This window comes from Rhododendron vialii, chromosome 8a (genome assembly GCF_030253575.1).
Source record: "Rhododendron vialii isolate Sample 1 chromosome 8a, ASM3025357v1".
Lineage (NCBI taxonomy): Eukaryota > Viridiplantae > Streptophyta > Magnoliopsida > Ericales > Ericaceae > Rhododendron > Rhododendron vialii.
This window is the reverse complement of record NC_080564.1, coordinates 27,339,191-27,359,028: the sequence shown is the minus strand read 5'-3', so window position 1 is coordinate 27,359,028 and position 19,838 is coordinate 27,339,191. Positions and strand designations below refer to the sequence as shown.

The 19,838-nt window shown below is 39.3% G+C and overlaps 3 protein-coding genes across 3 annotated transcripts; all 3 read right to left on the bottom strand.

Annotated features, from left to right (window-relative positions):
* Positions 1 to 1,469: 1,469 nt before the first annotated feature.
* LOC131298123 (bidirectional sugar transporter SWEET5) lies at positions 1,470 to 4,527 on the bottom strand. Its single transcript, XM_058323431.1, has 6 exons — positions 4,387 to 4,527; positions 2,900 to 2,936; positions 2,535 to 2,751; positions 2,247 to 2,408; positions 2,033 to 2,152; positions 1,470 to 1,909 (listed from the first exon to the last, which is right to left on the bottom strand). Exons 1-6 carry the CDS (start codon positions 4,427 to 4,429, stop codon positions 1,763 to 1,765), a joined length of 726 nt encoding a protein of 241 aa, XP_058179414.1. The 5' UTR covers positions 4,430 to 4,527; the 3' UTR covers positions 1,470 to 1,762.
* A 6,211-nt stretch (positions 4,528 to 10,738) lies between these two features.
* LOC131298122 (protein DELETION OF SUV3 SUPPRESSOR 1(I)-like) lies at positions 10,739 to 16,006 on the bottom strand. The gene is made up of 3 exons (XM_058323430.1): positions 15,811 to 16,006; positions 15,551 to 15,663; positions 10,739 to 11,067 (listed from the first exon to the last, which is right to left on the bottom strand). The coding sequence occupies exons 2-3, from the start codon at positions 15,639 to 15,641 to the stop codon at positions 10,934 to 10,936; spliced, it is 225 nt and encodes a 74-aa protein (XP_058179413.1). The 5' UTR covers positions 15,642 to 15,663; positions 15,811 to 16,006; the 3' UTR covers positions 10,739 to 10,933.
* Positions 16,007 to 17,340: 1,334 nt separating this feature from the next.
* LOC131298121 (U-box domain-containing protein 19-like) lies at positions 17,341 to 19,737 on the bottom strand. Its single transcript, XM_058323429.1, has one exon. It carries the CDS (start codon positions 19,644 to 19,646, stop codon positions 17,589 to 17,591), a length of 2,058 nt encoding a protein of 685 aa, XP_058179412.1. The 5' UTR covers positions 19,647 to 19,737; the 3' UTR covers positions 17,341 to 17,588.
* Positions 19,738 to 19,838: the final 101 nt, after the last annotated feature.

The following is a 19,838-nucleotide window of genomic DNA, read 5'->3' as shown; positions in this document are numbered from 1 at the left end:
ACTACATCCAATCCCCCATTTCCATCCAAGAATTGGACGGAAAACTCAACACCTAACATGAAATGTGGTTTTGGCGCCAATAAAAGGATAATCTGAACATTCCAGCTCAAACCCTAAAACGTGTATTCACAAAACCCATTGAAACTCCTTATAATCTCAAAACCTACTACTTGGATCATCAAATACAGAGGGGAGAGAGAGAGAGATCTACAATGGCTTGGATCGTGAGAGATCCAAATGGAAGAACACCAAAATGTAAGACTTTTTTTAACAAGCTAATGAGTTTTGCATGTTGTTATATTGCAAAGTATTCTTTTTTATATTATAATCCTACCTCTTTAGAACTTTTTGAATTAGTATATGGGTATGAACTGATAATGCTAGTTTTTTATATGTTTGTTGTGGAATTTGTTCATCTGTGGTCTCACAACCGAAACGTATCAGAATACCAAAATCAACTTGTTGGTCACTAATATTGACTGTCAAGCTGTTAAATTGGGAGTTGTTGCTGTTTCTGTTGAAAAAAAATCTGCCATTTGGTCTCATGGTCTATTATTGCTGTCAAATTCCTAGATCAATTAGCCTTTAGACATTCAATATGGCTTTGCAACTCTGCTGATCTACTTGGGGGAATTCCAGTCATGTTTCCTCTCTAATTCAACTCCAAACTGAGGATAGGTGTTGCTTCTTGGTTCTATGTGGACAATTTGTTGTGCAAAGACGATCGGCAAACCAAACACACACGCGAATTGAATCAAACACAGAGAAAGAGAGACACAATTTTACGTGGTTTCCCAAAATGGGGTCCATCCACGGGGGCAGGGGCGGATTCACTATATGTAGGAGGATTACAATCACTCATTCACATACACTCAAACAAATTGCTCTCTCAACCTCATTGTTTGCTACCACGCCACTACAAGAGATGAGTACATCGTATTATATAGCCTAAATAGGAGAATATTTGCAATGGCTGAATAAGGGATAAGGCACAACAAATAAGGCCTTTCAATGCACTGCTCCTGTTGTTGCAGCTGGACCTGCTAGACCACCGAACTTCTAGAAGCCATATTTGAGAGCCAGCCGAACTGCTCATTGTCTCATTGGGGGGGGGGGGGGGGGGGGGGGGGAGACACAGAGAGAGAGAGATAGAGAGAGAGAGAGAGACGAACAGAGTTGAGAGTGAGAGATGATCTCGACTGTGAGTTACAGGGAAAGCAGAAGAAAGGGTATACATACATTTACATATATTGGTAGGTCAAAGACATAAATAGCCTTCAATGATACCAGTTGGGGTTAGGTGTTGAGTTTTCCGTCCAATTCTTGGATGGAAATGGGGGATTGGATGCAGTTGCTAATGTTTCGGAAGTTGGAGGGGGAAGCAACTTCAATTGGTAGTTAGAGGGGGAAATAACTAAAATCGGAATAGTTTGAGGGGTAAGTACATATTTAACCCATCATTAACTAACTAAACACCAGTTAACCCACTTAAACTAACTAACTAACAGCAGCTGACGTGGCTTCTTCTTGAGCTGTAGAAGAGCTGTGATCAGCTGTGGTCCTTGTGGTGGTCTTCACAACAAGGATTATACAATGAAATATGTACAATAGGAAAAGATAAGCTATGAGAGAGCCTCAAGAAGTGCACATGACTCTCCTGCTGCTGCTGCCACTCGCAAAATCTCAAACTTCTTCTCATCCGCTCCATCTTTTGTAAAGAACGGTAATTACATTGGTAGGTACAACAAATGAAGTAGTACTGCTAAACTAAGTTGGGGGGATTGTCCTTGGAGGAGAGTTGAACCTCAGAAGCAGGGCTCGGCCCATCGTCCCATCTGGTGGATTTGTAGTAGGTTGCATATAGTATAAGCTGAACCGCACCCGATAGCGCCCCCAAACCATTTGGAATCTGTCACCCAAAAAAAAAAAAAATTAACCAAAAAGGAACAGAGGAAAAAATAAGAAGGTAGATTTAGAGTTATATAAGTAATAATTGACTCGATCGATCAAAATCGAATGTTTTATATCTTACGGTGATGTAGGGATCGAATTTAAGGAGCGCATAGACTAGCCAGATACTGCCATTGAGGAAGTTAGCCAGCGACAAATAAAATGGCATGAACTTCACGCTTTTCGTCTTGATCACCATACGCTGTCAAGATGAATGTCGATGTGAGAGAGAGAGATCAAAGAGGTATTACAACTAAATAACACAGAGATCAGCATATGTAGACATAGATACATACCATTACTGTCAATGGAGAAGTGTACATGATTATGTTGAAGACAATGCAGAGTATGCCGATGAGCATGGATCTCGACTTGGTGGTGTGCAGAAATGTCATGGTGATGAAGATCACGACGGCCAAGAAGACTAGTTCGACCAAGAGAGCGATGATGATCTTCCACTGCATACAGTTAATTACGCGATTGTATTACGAAGAAAAATGAAAACGTAAGTAAAGAGTACTACTACTTCTCGTCGCAACGCAGCAGACGTAGAAGATGACGCATCTTGTAATTAGAGAACGTACGCGCTTTGGCCAGTCAGAGAAGGCGAGGAAGACGGAGACGTTGAAGATCTCGATGACCAGACCGATGCCGTTGATGGTGACGACGAGAATGCTGTCGGGATGGACGAAGGGTAGACCGTAGAAAACCCACATACAGCAGTTGAGTATGGTGGCTACGTATGGGTCTGGCTTGAACTCTTGCACCGACCTTGCTTTGTATATCTTTACGAATGTTGGGCTGCATATTTACGTACGTAAATGAAGTATGTTACTCGAGAGTTTTACCATTAGTTTTTATTGGTCATGGGTTGTCAAAAATAAATGTTTTTGTCTGGAAAATTTGAGAGAGAGAGAGAGAGAGAGAGAGAGAGAGAGAGAGAGCTTACAGTGGGGAGAGAAAGAGGAAGAAAGAGATGACATTTCCTGCACGCACATTGGAAAAGAATAGAAAGTCACTTTTTTTCTGGAGGTCTGAGATGAGATGATGAGAGAAAGAGGGCATAGCAAAAAGTAGAAAAGCTATTACATGTTAATGTTTAAAGAATGTGCTATAAAAGAAATTAGCATTGTTCGGAAGGTCGGCCTAGGCGGCCAATCAGTCAGGGCCTAGGCGCTAGGCGGAGGTTTAACATCAAAATTAAAATGACTCAAGCGGTCGAGTAGTCGACTGCTAGGTGTCAGGTGCCCGACTAGTAAGCCCCTAGCTAGGCATCAGTTCTCTGCCATAGGCACCCTCTTACGTCCGATTAGCGTCTATCAACTTTTAGAACACAGTATCATAACATATAACATGGGTACGGGTCGGGAAAAATGAACTCATGCAATCCCATTCCACACCACATTGAGGTAATAAACGAGATTATTCATAGCTTTAATTGCTATAGTTAATATATAAGGCCATCTAGGTGAATTGGACTCCAAGCATTTTATTTTATTTTTTTTGTAGCATCCATCCTTTTTCTTTCTTTCTTTCTTTTTTTTCCCTTTTTGCGCTTTGGAATAAAGAAAAATATGATGTGCTAAATTGTCCAACTAAGAGGGGAGAGGAGGGATACGACATAGTAAACAATTACTAGCGAAAAATGCTAAAAACAGTCCACTCGGTACTCAACTATGTTGAAAAGAATTTTGATTTATACGAAACGCGGCCTGAAATTTTTTTTATTAATTGTGAGATTTTTTTGTCTTACTAACAGCAGAATGGCCTTTTTTTTTTAATCAAAATTTAATTCAATTAAGTAAAAATTGCCCTAGGGCATAGGCAAAAAATGAAATGAAGTATGAAATAGGAAATGGTTTTCGTTGCACGTACAAGCGGCCGAAATCAAATGTGAGGGAGAAAAAAAGTGCAATGCGAGATGGGGATTAAAGCTAATATTCTTTCGTATAATTTTTCGGCCACCAAATAATTTTTCATATATGCAGAATTGTTCACCAGAAGGATGTGGTGATGATATTTTTGCATTTAAAGATAACATGAAAAAAAAAAGTTCAGAATAGGGGCTTTATTGTAATAAAAAAAACAGCAAGCATACATGTTATTTCCGTAGCTTGAAATTATGTGAATGATTCTTAAAAAAAACATTGCAAAATTCTTCGTAATTCACACATTACAGAATACATAGGTAGTCGATTCAACGTTAGATGGAAATGGAAAAAGATGATGATGTTTTCCACATGCATTCTACAATTGTCCAGTCTCGTCCATCCATTTAAATATCACATAAGCGTTGCTGAAACAATATTAGGGTAATCGAAAGCCAATGCAACAAGCTAATGAATGGTAAGCAAATAATTAGCCGCATATATGGATCACGAAGTAATTAATTAAGATCGATATTAATGAAGTTTAGTTCCTGGTAACTAGACTAACCGATGACTCCAATGATCGTTCGCGTTGTCTCTGTGTCAGCCATTTCTGAATGAAATGTGAAGACAAAGGGGAAGAGATATGAAGAAGAAGAAGAAGAACCAACAAATTAAGTGAGAAATCAAGAATTTGTTGAAAGGTCTTGGTTGATCCTATTCTTAATTGAAGATAATCAACCCTAATTCTCTATTTATATATATATATATGTGTGTGTGTGTGTGTGTGTGTGTGTGTGTGTGGTGGATAAAGAGATAAATCCACCATATGGATATTTGCTCAACACTAAAACTTGGCCTGGCGCAAAGGGCTGATCCTTTAATCTCTCCCTTCGCCTCATGCATACATGTGTACGTGTAAACTTGTCTGGACACGTGATTAGAAAAAAAAAAACAATGACGTTCGCACTAGTACCGGAGAGATTGCTAATTATGACATTATGAGTTCGCCGGGTGCAAAATGGAGTGTACCTGTCAAATAAAGTATAAAACAGTTTCTAAAATATCCGCACTGCATCTGTCAAATAAATATCCGCACTGCATCTCTTAAATAAACACCGCAACAGGGAATGAGAAAATGAAAAAAAAAATTTACGCCGATTAAAAAAAAATGACAAAAAGAATTATGCCTACAGTTTTTACATGGCATCCAAGCAACATAAAGAACATACATACAAAGATTTGTGGTAATTTTCTTATAGAACACCACACACACACACACTCTCTCTCTCTCTCTCTCTCTCTCTCTCTCATGGAAGGCAGTTAGAAGCAACTAGGAGGGGGAGCTATTAGACATGCCCATGAGACTATCCATATGGACTTTCACCTTCCAACTGGTTAGCCTACCTCTCAACGATCGATCACATACCTTCAGGGTGAGAGCAAACCCCAATGTTCTAAAAATCGCTTGGCGTTAGTGTATAAACTTTAAATGTTATTAAGTGATTACCCATTCTACTCCTAAGCAATATGAGACTCTATTTTCTTAACATCCTCCCTCACGTGCAGCCGCGTTTGAGGTCTGTCACGTGTGTGACCACTTTTGGGTTCTATCATCATGCAGCCTTTCTGCTGGTCTGTCATCGTAGGGTGTGGATTCTGAATTTTATAAAATGTGGGGTGGAACGGGCCCCGCTCTGATACCATGTAGAAACTTTATATCCATCTCAAAACCAATTGGCAATGAGTGGAGAGGTCCCAAATGTTATTAAGTGATCACCCATTCCACTCCCAAGCAATGTGAGACTCTATTTTCTTAACAGTTAGTCGGGTGGGAAAGGGGCGCTGACTAGTCGGCCACCTAGTGCCTAGGCGTCCGACTAGTCGGCTGTCTAATCTAGGCATCGGACCACCGCCTAACTCCTAGGGGGGACTAATCGGCCGCCTTTTAGAACACTAACAAACCCTCTAGCTAGTGAAGGTAACCGTCCTTGGGTGTAGAACACAATAGTCAAAAGACTCAAAACAATTAGAAAATTTTGAAACAGATGCAATTTTTTGAAACCCATGGTAGCTTTCCTTCTAAAATGGATAAACCGTGAGAAATCAAGCTAACATTTCCTTTTTGGAGGTTTAAAAACTTCTTTTTTGAAAATCATAAACTATGGTAATAGTCTTGCTTACTTTTTTATGATTGATTTGGCTCTTCCTTTTTTTTCTTCATATACTATTGAAATTGCTTCCCAGCAAAATTCATCTTCCGTTATAAACTTATACTATAGTGTAAATAGTACATAAATCACGGATAATTCTTGTTCTACAGCAAAAAAATAAAATAAATTAAGATGGGTCTACGCATATTTGAACTTAAAGTTACTATTACCGGAGTCGATATTTCAAAACCTCGCTTTATTTGGTTGGCACAAAGATCTAAAGAATTCCTTCACCATTCAAAACCCAAGAGTTGCTTGCTGCTTTGATCATTGGATCCGTTCATACAAAATAACTTGCATTTAGATTTAACAAATAGGTAAAGCTTTTAATTTCCATGAAAAATAATTAAAGAGTAAATCTGACCAAGTTTTACTGCCAAACACATGACATTGATAAAAACCTTAATTTTTGGAGTGCCTGACCACTCCAAATTATACTCATTAAGAGGCATAAATATATCCCTTGTGGCATCACATGGATTGTTTTGTCTTCCATTTGACTTGTTTGTGTAACATACGAATATACTTTTCTTTGGGCCAAAAATGAAATTGCATGAATGATATCGCATCACGTCCCCAACGGACGATTGGCTTATTGCCCTGTCGCACCACACCACTATCTGTAGAAATCTCACCACACCTACATGAAAACTGAACCTAAGTTGCCATAACGTGTAAATGGTGTCAGAAGTATGTTTTTTTTGTTGATCCGCTTTCAGAAGTATGTTTAGACCCAATAAAAATCTACGGTGGCTCAAACCAAGGCCTCGCCTAACCAAGTTCGAGTTTCCACCACTAAATCAACCCCTTACCGGAACGAATATAAATTCATATCAATTCTAAGAAGAAGACCATACGCGGAAATATATAAAGAAGGCAAAACAAAGTACGTACCTCACTGGCCCAAATGGGGTGATTCTTCTTTTTGCACTCTTTGCTAGGTCGAGCTTTTGATAGCTCAATGGAAGACACAAATACGTAATATAGAATAAGGAGAGATAATTCCTCTCGGTTTAGACACACACACACACACACACACACACATACATATATATATATATATATATATATATATATATATTATAAATCGAGATTTCAAAGGTCTTCATTCTATTTTAAGGAAATGAAAATGCTAGAGATTTGATTGGGCATGATTCAAAATTTTGAAATTCAAAGATTTATGACATAATAAGATTATCTGCCTTTTATCACATAGAGCTCACAGTACGTACCCCTTCAACTCTTAGACCTGCAATTCGAAAGAACGGAAATGGGCAAGTACGTATGCTATTCTGACGTACATGCAGAATTCTTTAGCCACAAACATTCATAAACTAGACCACAAACATTCATAAAACTATTCATGACTAAATTAAACAAGCCATGTCTCTTGGGACAGAGGTAGCAATTGGTGATGTTGTACGCTGGGGTGTGGTTGCTGTGATGATGAAGGTTCTGTTCCGTGGTCTTTGCTGTGTCTCGGCCGCCCTTGTGGCAGCGATGACGGCGGCAGTAAGGGTCTTGGTCGACGTTTTTGGACGGCTGGACTTAGGGGTCTGATGTGGATCTATTGTTTATTTGCAAATTTTGTTTGCTTTTCTTCGTGGTGGGTTTTCTATATCGTCTTGGTGTCTTTTCATGGTCAGAGGCGAATCTTGTCTATGTGAGGTCTTGAATGATCGTTTATGAGTTTAGGCCTCCTTTATGGTTGCTTTCCTCCCTCATTGAGGGTGGCTACCCATTTTTTATGTCTGGTTTAATTTTCGTATCAATGAAAACACCTCTAAACTTTGACAAAAAAAATAAAAATTAAACAAGCCATAACAAACTCATAATAAGGCACGATCATAAGAAAACCACAATATCCCACAAGAAAAAGAAAATGTACCACAAATTTTCATAAGCAGGAAATCATAAGTTCTAAATTTTGGCTAGTCACTAGATCTCATAATACTAGCCACAAGCAACCATAAATAAGTCCACAAAGATTCGTAACACCATATTATAAGTGCTTGGACTCATATTCTCATAATTAGCACCACTAATGATCATAAATTTATGTTATAATAAGTAATAACTAAGTCTGTAACCAATAATTCAAACTAAATCCATTCTACATTGGATAAAATCCTGTCCCACAATCAATTCTAAAATCGATTAGTGTGTCTTCTACATATTAATAGTCAATTTGAGAAACGATTATTGTGATATATTCAAACTAAATAGATTCTACAGTTGATCAACTCTTGTCCTGCAATCAATTCCAACATTGATTAAGGTATCTTCCACATATTAATAATCAATTTGAGAATCGAATATCGTGAAGTTTGTGATGAATTTCACAAATAATTTTTTATTGGCAGCCCATTCACAAAATTTCAATCTATTGAATCTTTTATGCGCTCATGTTTCTCTAATCAGAGAACTGAAATTAAATTGTTTTGTGCAATATTTTGCATTATCTAATCTAATATAATCAAACTTACTATTATAAAACCATCAATTCGCAAATTGATTACGTCTGCAGAAAAAATTCTGAATTAATTATACTAAAATTTATTTGTATAACCAAATTGTGAATGATTGAGGACTTTGATTACAAGTCTATTAAACAGTTTCGATCGAATGATTGAATAACAATCAATTGGAATGTCGATTATCATCACTTCGTTTGTTTGACCATTATTCAAGGTTGGTTGACATCTATGCCACAAAATATAGAGTATAATATAATGTTTCTCCAAAAGATATTTCACCAAAAGACATGTCAGTCTCTTCTTTGGTTCTTAATTAATGTCATCACCTCTATACAAGCATTTTTTAGTTTTGAAGTGATAATATTCCTTGATTTCATAATTACTACCACTATTGCTAATTGCTTAATTCTTGTTTGATGTTCATTATTAGATGAATATTAATAACAGAACTTTTGGACCTCAAGCAATGAGTTCTTCCAAGCTTGTACTAGAAAATTAGAGAAGGTTTTGAAAATATTTAAGCTTTATTTGCTCATGACATCGATCTCAATGAACTTTCATCGAGGTGTTATATCACGAGGAATAATTTACGATTGTTCAAATAAGATAACTTTGTTATACACCTTGTATACATAACGAGACGAGTAGCAATTTGAGTAGTTTTAAAATCGAACTAGTTTTAGATTGCATTGAACCATGAATATTTGAAATAAATTATTAACTAATTTTACTAATATGAATGAGATATGAATTTCATGGACAGTCTCAAATTAGATTCAATAGACATCAATTTCGATAGTTCAAGGATTAAATAGGTTAAATTGATAGATTGAAGACAAATTAAACAAATATGAAATAGTTGAGATAAAAGTGAAAATTTGTCTTTTGAAATCGTCATCTCTATCTCTAAGATGGGAAAAATTATTGGGTACTCTTGGGGTACTGCCACGGGTGTCCAACACCATTCTCCACCGTATATTCACGTAGGCCCAACAAAATTTATAATGTCATGTGTCCCTGATAAACGTCACCCTTTCATCAAACCAAACAAGCATTGAGCTTTTGGAAGTACATTGTTACCACAAAAGAAACACATCCAAACACATGAAAACTTTCAAATGCATATCCATTGGAAGGACTACATTGGACCCATTCTAGAGAGTTAAAACTACACTTGGCCTGCTTCCAAATTGTTAGGCTTGACAGAATTGGACTTGATATTATTGGAACTGTCCAGAGGGCTAACCCTTTCCAGTCATGGCTCCGGACACTTTAACTCCAAAACAATTAGCTTTCGTTCTTCATCTAATAATGGTTAACATTGTACCTCTTGCTTTGCAAAAGGAAGGTCTAGGGTTCGAGTCTATGGAGAGACATCATAGACTCGAACCCCTTCGATTGTTTACGCACTAATTTTCCGTTAACCCCCACTGATATATACTTACAATATTGGGGGAAAAAAAACTAGACTAACCGATGACTCCAATGATCAGTTGCACTGTCTCCGTGTTACCCATTTCTGAATGAAACATGAAGAGGAAGATATATGTGGTAGAAGAAAAGAATAGGCAACAAATTAAGTGAGCATTCAAGAGTTCGTTATATAGTCTTCGGTTAAACCCCTTTGTGTTTATAAAACACGGGGTTGAAGCCAACATTTTTCCTTCTAATAACCGGGTGTTCGGATCATCTTATGTATACCAACCAATTTTGAATCCCTAAAGATAACAATCAAGCAAACCTCCAATGAGTCCAAAGGTTTTTTTACTAACAAGGTGAGTCGAACTTGCGAGCTTAGGAGAGTAAGGCCCTTGCTGCAAAATGCTCTCACTCGATCGACCCCTTAGTGTGAATAACTTTTGCTGCCATGCTCCTTAAAAGCATCTCCTAGCATGGTGAGGTTAACCTTTGATTTACGTACCTAGCTATATTAACATGTCAGATATGTTGGGTTATTCTAGATGCAAATTCCTTATATGTAGGCTTAAATTAGTCATTACAGTTATTGTGGAAAGAAAGAATCTACAGACATATCCAACCATCATTTCATTAATTGGATTAATGAAGGGATAAGATATTGGCTTCTGGAACAATTCTTCAGACTAACCCAGAACGGTTCAAAAATATGACCTTTGTTTCTGGGTTTTGAGTCTAACAACTGCGAATACTAGCTGTACCGTAGTAAACAAACAAACAATGCAAGTAAAAGATTATAAATACACAAGTCCCAGTAGGTAAGAATTATGGATAAGGTGCACTTCAAAAGGCAAGTTTCGGAAATCTAGAAAGTTCAAGAAGAGTCAAACAAATTCAAGCAGTTTTGGAGTTCATACGTAAACAAGGAAACAAAAGTTTTTGACAATACGAGGCCATGGTGCACAGAACAAGAACGAGAACCACTGACGAAGGCTTAGACTTTGATTCGTCATTTCTTCTCTGTTGTATTGTTCTCCAACTCCTTCCTCAGCTGCAGAGAAAAGTCATCATTGACGTCGTCGTCATCCCAGTCATCCTCCCACTGCTGCGTTACCTCTTTTCCTTCTTCCTTGTCATCCCACTCTGCCAATGTTGCCATTTCCGAAGAACAAATGGATCAATATATAGCCAAACATGTTCCAACGGATCAACAGTAATACTCAGGTTAAATGACAAGAGTAACAACAATTTACAATGAACAGGCAACTAGACATGTGAAATCAAATATGAGAAGTGCTGCTGCATGCAGTTTCCAACACCATCAGAAGAGAAATAGCTATTGATGCGATTTTCTTGAACAGAACTAGAAGAAATGACTCTTGATGTTCACATTATGAAGCACAAACCAGACATGATTAACGTAAATGCATCGATCTTAGATCTTGCCTCAGATCCAAATTCACCATACAACAAGAACAATGAATGTTATGGTAGTAAGGTCAATTACCAATATCCATACTCCTCTAGAAAAACATACGAGAACATAGAAAACAAATAACTTGTGCAATGCAAAAATTCCCTCAGCCAACCAGATATATTCTTACGTGCAGAAGGGAGCAGTGCAACAAGTTCAATATCTAATTACCTTGATCAAAATATTTGTATCTCCTCACTCTTGTGTCTTTGATTCTTTGACCTACCACTTCTCTCACCGACCTCTCTTTAACTCTCTTGACGTCCCTACTTTGTCGTCTTCTCCTTCGTCACTCACTATTCTCCGCGGGGGTGTTTGGATACCTGTTTTTTGGATTTTGGAGTATCCATTTTCAGATTATAGAATTAGAAATGAAAACATTCGTGGAATGGTAGGGGTAGCACGATTAGAAGCTAAGAAGAGAGAACATAGACTAAGGTGGTTTGGTCATGTCTACCGTAGACCTGTCGACACAATAGTTAGGAGGAGTGATATGGTTACAGTAGATGATAGCACTAATAGGAGAGGTAGACCGAAATTGACCTTAGAAGCGGTAGTGCGCAAGGATCTAGGCTTACTAGATATTACGAAACACGACGGATTCAAGTAGCCGACCTCAATTGATTGGGACTAGAGGCACAGTTTGGTTTGGTTTCATTTTCAGCTTATGGGTGTTTGGCTACCAGCATCCAGAATCCATTCTCAGGTAATGCATTATGAAAATGGCAATAAAGAGGCATAATCCCATAATCAAACCAGGAGCTTTGGAATTCTCATTTTTTATCCAGGATGAAAAGACAAATTTGCCCCTCACATGTTGCCATACCCTTTTAGCCACTCTTTGGGGAAGGGTAATATTGTCAATAAACCATGTCAAAACCTATTCTATAGATTTTAACCCAAACACTTGGAATCTTTGAAATCTATTCTGTACAAATCAACCAAACACTTTCATAGATCTACAATTTATCATGAAATTTCTCTTTTTTTCCAATCTTATTTTATCATTTGTATTTATGCATCAAACTCCCTCTGATCCTAATTCTTAGTCCCTCTTAGGGCTTCCAACTTTTCAAAAGTACATGTAATGATTACAATAACATCAAATCTCAAGATGTCAAACTTGCCCATTTTAGGTTTTTAACTTTTTAAGAGGGACTAACATTTTGGATGTCATCCCAAAATGGAATAGTGGACCAAAACCAACAATTAGGAATGGAGGGAGTAGTATTCGCAAAAGAACATGAATCATTAACACCTACACCATAGCAATAGCATTTTGCACAACATAGCTATCGTCCACTGGTTCCGCCCAAATAACACATGCAAATGGTCGTCATTTCAAAGGATATGTAAAGTCGCACAAGAATTCAATGCATTCCATGCGCAAGATATGCCTTCTTGAGATTGTCACGTAGTCAAATTGGAACAGCTTCCTTTCAGTGAATCAGCGCATGCGCAAGATACTGCCTTCTTGATATTCACACAGTCACATGGGAACAGCTACTTTTCACTGAAACATTTGCATGGTAACTCTCATTTTGCTGAACCAAAAGGAGCCCCTACACATTGAGGAGCCATAGCATGATAGAAAAGGGACCTAGACAGGTCCGGCAACATGGAGGTACAGCATCCTCAAGACAGGATTGATTACACCAGCCCACCTAGGGCATGGTGACAAGAAGCCAATGGCCTAGGATAAACAGCATTTGTCTCCCTAAACGACGCCTATGAGATTTGAAACTATTGTCCCTTAGTCACCAAGCACATAAGAGCAAGCTCCCAAATACCAGAACGCGTGGTGTTAGACGAGCTTGTCTTCGACTCCATGCTCCCGCTCTTGTGCACCAATCGCTAGTATGAAATTCTTTCCATGTGGCTTAAGAAACGTTGCTAGACAAAGAGTGGTGTTAACAACGTTGATAGCAATCATTAAGTGCCTTATTCCGTCTAATATCGGAGAGAAAATATACAGATTTTTCATCACAAATCAGGCAATACTATATCATCCCATTTGAATACCTTCTTCTGACTCTCTAAGATTAAGAAAATGAGTGACAAAAAATGCACTTTCTGTCAAAAAAATTTAACTAAATTATTGACTAATAAGTAATAACACCACTGCAGCTCAATCCTCCAATCATCAAATTTTCAAACTTTGTCTACTTTATAATTAGTTTGTGCTCTAAGAGTGTCCCCAATGGCATAACCAAAACTAAAAGATTTCTAACGTTACAATGTTGATTCAAAATATAGCACACAATGGTATAACCAAACTTAGGAACCCCTCAACCAATAATCAAATTTTGGCCTTTGGATAACCAAAACTAGCAACATTTTCTCTTTGGATAACCAAATTTAATGGGAACCACACACTCTCTTCCCTTTCTCTCTCCTCCCATCACTATCAATGGACCCACCCACTTACATGGATTCCAATCTCTCCCTATCTCTCTCTACTAAAAATGGGTTTTTGATTATGGACCATTGTGAGACTCCACATTTTTAATCTTAGCAAACCCTTAAATGGATAACCAACAGTCAACAAATGAGACGGCAAGTTTTAACTATCCAATTTTGGTTATGCCATTGGAGATACCCTAACCTCACTAATTTCATAAAGCATATTACTACCATTGGCTCTATTATCTGCTAGTAATTCTCAGAACCTCAGATGACTTTTACAATGATTAATATTATCTAATAATGGCACTAGAAATTGTCTTCACTGGAATAACAAGTATTCTAAGAGTACCTGAACACCAAGAATTATGCGGCAGAGATATGCATAGAGACAGCCGCCCAAAAACAAAGAGAGAAATAAATAAACGAACAAATAGAAAAAACAAAAAACAAAAAACCTCTGCAGACCTGATTTCAGAGATCACATAAGCTCTTTTGACTAGAGAACAATAGAGTTGCGTACTCAAAAAAGAAAAAAGAGTACAAACAGAAAAACATACCCTCCCAAGGCACGGCTATGCGAAGACGTGAATATTTCAAAGCAATCTACTTATAGTGATTGACTGTTGCAAAATGTAAAACTTTCAAAAATCCAAACCTACCACTGTGCCCTTATGCAAGTTCTAAATCAATACTGTCTAAACATCTCAACATAACATCTTTCTCGCCTCCTCCCAACCCCAAGCCCCAAACTCAAAGGCAACAAAGAAACTAGTTATATATTAAAGTTGAATCCTAAGGAAAGGTGTCCATAAAGATTTCTCATGTGAAATAAATCTTAATCTAGCTAAGATATGGCCGCAACAAAAACAGCATGTGTTGAACATTGGTAAGAATGAAGAACATGGAAAGGTTAAATCAGTATTTCAGGGCAAGACATTGTATTTGTGATACAGAAAAAAACCGAGAGAACATAAAATATGGTCTGAAAAATGCCTACGCCCTGCCAAGCTCAATTCACCAGCATCATTGTATATTAACTTGACTAAATTGCACTAACCAATTACATAGTTCTCCTCATCAATCCCGTGTCCCTATACTGTTCAAACTGAAACAGCCTAGAAATTGCAACCAGCAGGATTTTGATACTAAACCCACAACACGGCTTGACAGGAACTAACATACGTAAATAATTTTGATACTACTCTTATAATATAACCAACAGGTTGATCCACAACACGGCTTTAAACAAAGCTCAAACTGCCTTGTATAATTCATTTTGACAGTAATCTTGTAGAGTTTCATACTCATTCACCGGGAAAGACAAATCACCCCAACATGGCTTTAAACAAGCTCAAATTTGCCTTGCATGCTTCTGTGATTTTTTTTTTTTTTTTGTTCTTTTTTTTGTAATCCGGAAACGATCCTACCCAACTGCATTGGTCGAGTGGCCACACTGCAAACCCAGCCACTTCCATAGCTATTTTGCACAAGTTTCCGCTTGCGGGCAGGCTAAAAGCAAAGAATTTTGCTCTTAGTGGGAGTACAATACATCGAGACACTTGTGCTTGTACGACCCTTACCTCCGCCCTCCTTGCCCACCTGATCTAACCCTCTGGGCGATTGTTGAAATACCAACTCTAATAAACAAACCCTAAACAAAAGAAACTTCTAAACAAAGCTAACCATTGCCTGAATAGACACGGCCAACGACTTGAATCAAAAAGAAGAAAAAAAGGGGGGTTTTACCTTGGTTGATTTCGAATTCCTCGAACTCATCATCGTCTTCGAATAAGTCAATTTTTGGCTCTTCAGTTGCAGCCTTAGGTTCCGTTGCCATTGCCAATCCCTAACAAAACCCTGCTTTTGATAACAAAATCGATTCAAATCGAGAGAGAAGTGTTTAAGCGCTTTAGACCTAAATTATTAATGAGTCTAGAACCCTAATCTGTGTACACATGTGTGAGTATATGTATAGAAATGATAGACGACGAGGAGGGAACCGCCCTACAAGTAACAGAAGGACTGCCGGAAGTCGGTGGCCGATTAGTCGTCGATCCTTGTGCGTGCTACTGCTAGTAATAATCTGTGAAAGGCTTTCTTTCGAGTGTCCAAGAAAGAAAAAGATACTTCTCGTGGGGAAAGGGCAACGAGGAAGAGAAAATCCAATTATTGGACGACGTTTGGGGATGCGGCTACAATGCAACACTTCCACACTTTTTTTCATCTACACTCCTGTCGTATGGCTGCCAAACGAACCGAGCTGCTCGCAATCAGCTCGTAACTCAGCTTTCTCAGGTCGGTTCAACTCATTTATTAATCGAGTCGAATTTGAGCTCGAGTTATCAATTTGTTTACTGGACGAGCTAAGCTCAAACACTGTGAAGCTTGACTTGACTCATTTGCTAATCGAGCTGAGCTCAAGCTCGAGTTTTGAATTTGCTTACTAAACGAACCAAGCTTGACACTCAAAAGCTCGACTCATTAAGAGATCGGCTAGTTTACAAGCAAACTGAGCTCAAACACTACGAAGCTCGCCTCGTTTCCACCCCTATCTACACTTTTCCGCACTTCCACCCCTATCTACACTCTTCCACACTTCCCCCCTAAGCTTTTCTCTTTTTGTTTGTGTTCACTTATCTTTATACTTTGTTTTATTTTATTTTGATGACCAGGTCTTCGGCCAATTTGTCCATATCTTGATTAATTTCAAGACTCTAAAATTAGCGACTAGGCAAACCTTCAACAGTCCCAAAGGAATTGATAGCATTTGGAAGATTCAAACTTGAAGTCTTAGAAAGGAGTCTCAGACCTTAACTATTAAGTCAACCTTAACCTTGGAATTGTGTTAAGTAATCGTTTTCTATTAATAACTAAGGGTTAACTTGTATGCACGTCAACTAATTCCAGAATCCTAAAGCTAACAACCGGTCAATCCCTTCAATAGCCTCTCAAGGTTTCGAATGTTTGGTATCCATCAAATTCAAACGTGCGACATTATAAAGGACAAACACTTATTTACTTTCTAATACATACTTGGCCAAAACCCGTGTCCTAATTTCCATCTAGTGTTTTCATCATCAAGGGTAACTCCAAGTTTTTCAGAACTCTATTTTTTCATTACTTCAAGTTTTCTAAAACTTTATTTTCTCAACTCTTAACATCTCACTAGAGGTACGTCGAGAGTTGTCCATAACTCTATCTTTTCAATACTCAAATGTCCGGGCCAGTATATGCACACCTAGACTAACATCCCATCAAACAATACTATAATCATTATAGTGATTATAATGCAATGTTAAGCATGTCCATTATGAGGCCTCTTTGTTCAATGTATTAGACAGGAAGATGAGGAACATATCTTGCAAAATGTAGTCGTTGTTCCAGCCTCGGTCAGAAAGTTTGAGGAAAGATCCATTTAGCCCTGGCAGGACTCCAGGAACTCTTCATCCAAGAGAAATGTTGACATGATACAACAAAAATACCAGGCTTAAAAGTTAAAAACTAACAAACAATTCGCCATATTGCTGAACCAAAACTGAATACAATCACATTGTCTTATTTATCACTACCAAAATCATGGTATTGAACAAATGTATGTTACAATCTAGCTCCACGAGCGCGGAGTTCAGCTCTTCAAAAAAAATTCGAGCTAACCACACCCAACCTCGTAACAGAAAAGGGGTTACCCAAAAATCAAACCCCACATACAAGAATATATGTATGTATCTTACATACAAAGACTAATGTCATCAAGAAAATGAAGGGAAAAAAAAAAAATTAGGGTTCAACGGACATGGATGAAGCACTCCTGTGGAACTGCACTGTTTTTTAACCCGGAAGAGCTTGTTTCTTGGAACTTCTGGAGCATTCTGATGAGCGACCGCGCTTTCTTGCTCGCGTGGGAAGTCCCATCCGTCGTGAGCGAATACAGCAGCGGCATGAGCGAAGGGTGGTTTCTCGCCAGATCCGACATTGCGTCCACGCCGCAATTCATGCACAAATACAGCAGAATCGAGACGCAGTACTCTTTTCGTCCCCGAGAGGTCGAGGACTGCAGAGTGGATATTACTATCGGAAGAGGCGACGTCTGGAGAATCGAAACCGATCCTTCCACGCTCTCTGCTAACGTCGCTAGAACGGCTAATGAATCTGTTACGAGATCATCTACGTTTGAAGAAGCTAGGATGTTGACTAGAATTGGAACTAACCCAGCTGAGAGCACCCTTTGATGGTTGGAATGGTGTAACAGGAGGCCGAAAATCGCCACGACCGCGTTCTTCTTCCCGCAATTCGTACCGTCTTTGATCAAATCCGCCAGAGCTTGTATAGCACCGGGCGTCGAACCGATCAATTTGCGGTATTCGTGAACCGAGGAGAGGTAGAAAAACGTTGCGGCCGATATTTGTCGATTTTCCAACTTCAATCCGTTCTTGAGAACTCTCAGGATTGGCTTCAACCCTCCGTTTTCGACGATCGCTTTCTTGCCACTGGAATGCTTCGAGAGCTTCAGCAGCGCCGAAATCGAATTCTCTTGAACCGACGGATCGGTTGAGTTGAGTAAGTTTAACAGAGGCGGCACCGTGCCCGATTCGACTAAGCAAGACCGATTAAAAGTGTTCGATTTTGCTAGCAATCGGGTCTCATAAGCCGCCCTGTTTTTCTGCTCCTCCGTTCCGAAGTACATCCTGTTGGAAATGACCACGGAGAGGAACTTAATTGCTTCGGCTGCCGAGGGGCTTCCGGCGACAATCGTCCTCGTTATGTCGCGATTCTTCTTCCTCGATTTGGAGAGGGAAACCCCGTTATCGACGCAGAACTGTTGGATTAGCTTCCGGAGAGCGGAATTGGGCACCAACTCTGTGTTTGATAAAATCTCCCCTGTTTTGGGACAGAGGCGGTTTCCAGCTTGTAACCATTTTTGGATCGAAACCCGGTCGTAAGTCTGCCCGGTGGATACCGTTACCGGATCGTTCATCAGCTCGAGGGAAATTGGGCACCGGAAATCCTCCGGATTTAAAAACGGAATCGTTTCCAAATTACACATGCGATCTGTTTGATCGAATGTCCCGTACTCCCCTGTATCGAACAGGACTCCCCTGCAGTAGCACATGAATCCAACTAAACTGCTCAACAGAGGAAGCTCTCTCTCGTTACCATCTTGATATTGTAAACAAATTTCGTCATCCAAGAATTTAATCTCACTTTGACACTCGCTCCAACTTCTAATCTCGAGGTAATCGAGAACTGGCTCGACAGATCTCCTGTCTGGCTTGATTCTGTTCTCGAATCCATCCAATATCGAAGTAACTCGATTCATCGCTGTTTCATCTTCCGGATCGATCTCCAATTTCGCCTTCCTCGCCTGCTTGGCAACCAATTCGATTAGCTCCTTGACTTCGCATGACACGTCGATTGTGCGGAGTGGAAGGACATCGAGAACAGTCGCGACTGTCCGAATCAAAACCCGGAACTGGGTCGCAATGAAACCGGCTTTCGTCAGGGCCCGTAGCCGGGCGCCCTCCCGGGTGCAATCCTGGAGCAGGAACAGGACTTTCTGCAGGGCGAGGTGGAGCTCGGAGAAACAGAGCACAGCGGAGTCCGACAAGTTCGGCCGGCCGCGCTCTTGGATTTCCTCGAAGAAAATGAGGAGGATCGCGACCTGGCGGAGCGCTTCGCGGGCGATCTTTCGTTGGGTCGGGAAGAACTTGGATTGGTAGCTGCATATGCTACGAGACAGAGAGATGAGAGAGTCGAGAAGGGTCGCCGGAGATACGGCCGAGCAGGGATGAACCGCCGGGAATGTCAGAAACCGGCGGTCACTGCGGTCATGTTTTTGAATCATGGATTGGTATAATAATAATAATAATAATCGTGATCGAATTCAGTTTGAATTACCCCACTAATCTCATCTGTTTATATTGCTCTGCTTCTGGTGTTATTTATAGAAGGGATTTTTGGCGTTGGATTATGGGGGACACGTGGCGCCCACGAGCGTGGAGGGTTGCAGGATTGGAGTTTTATTGACTGCTGCGAA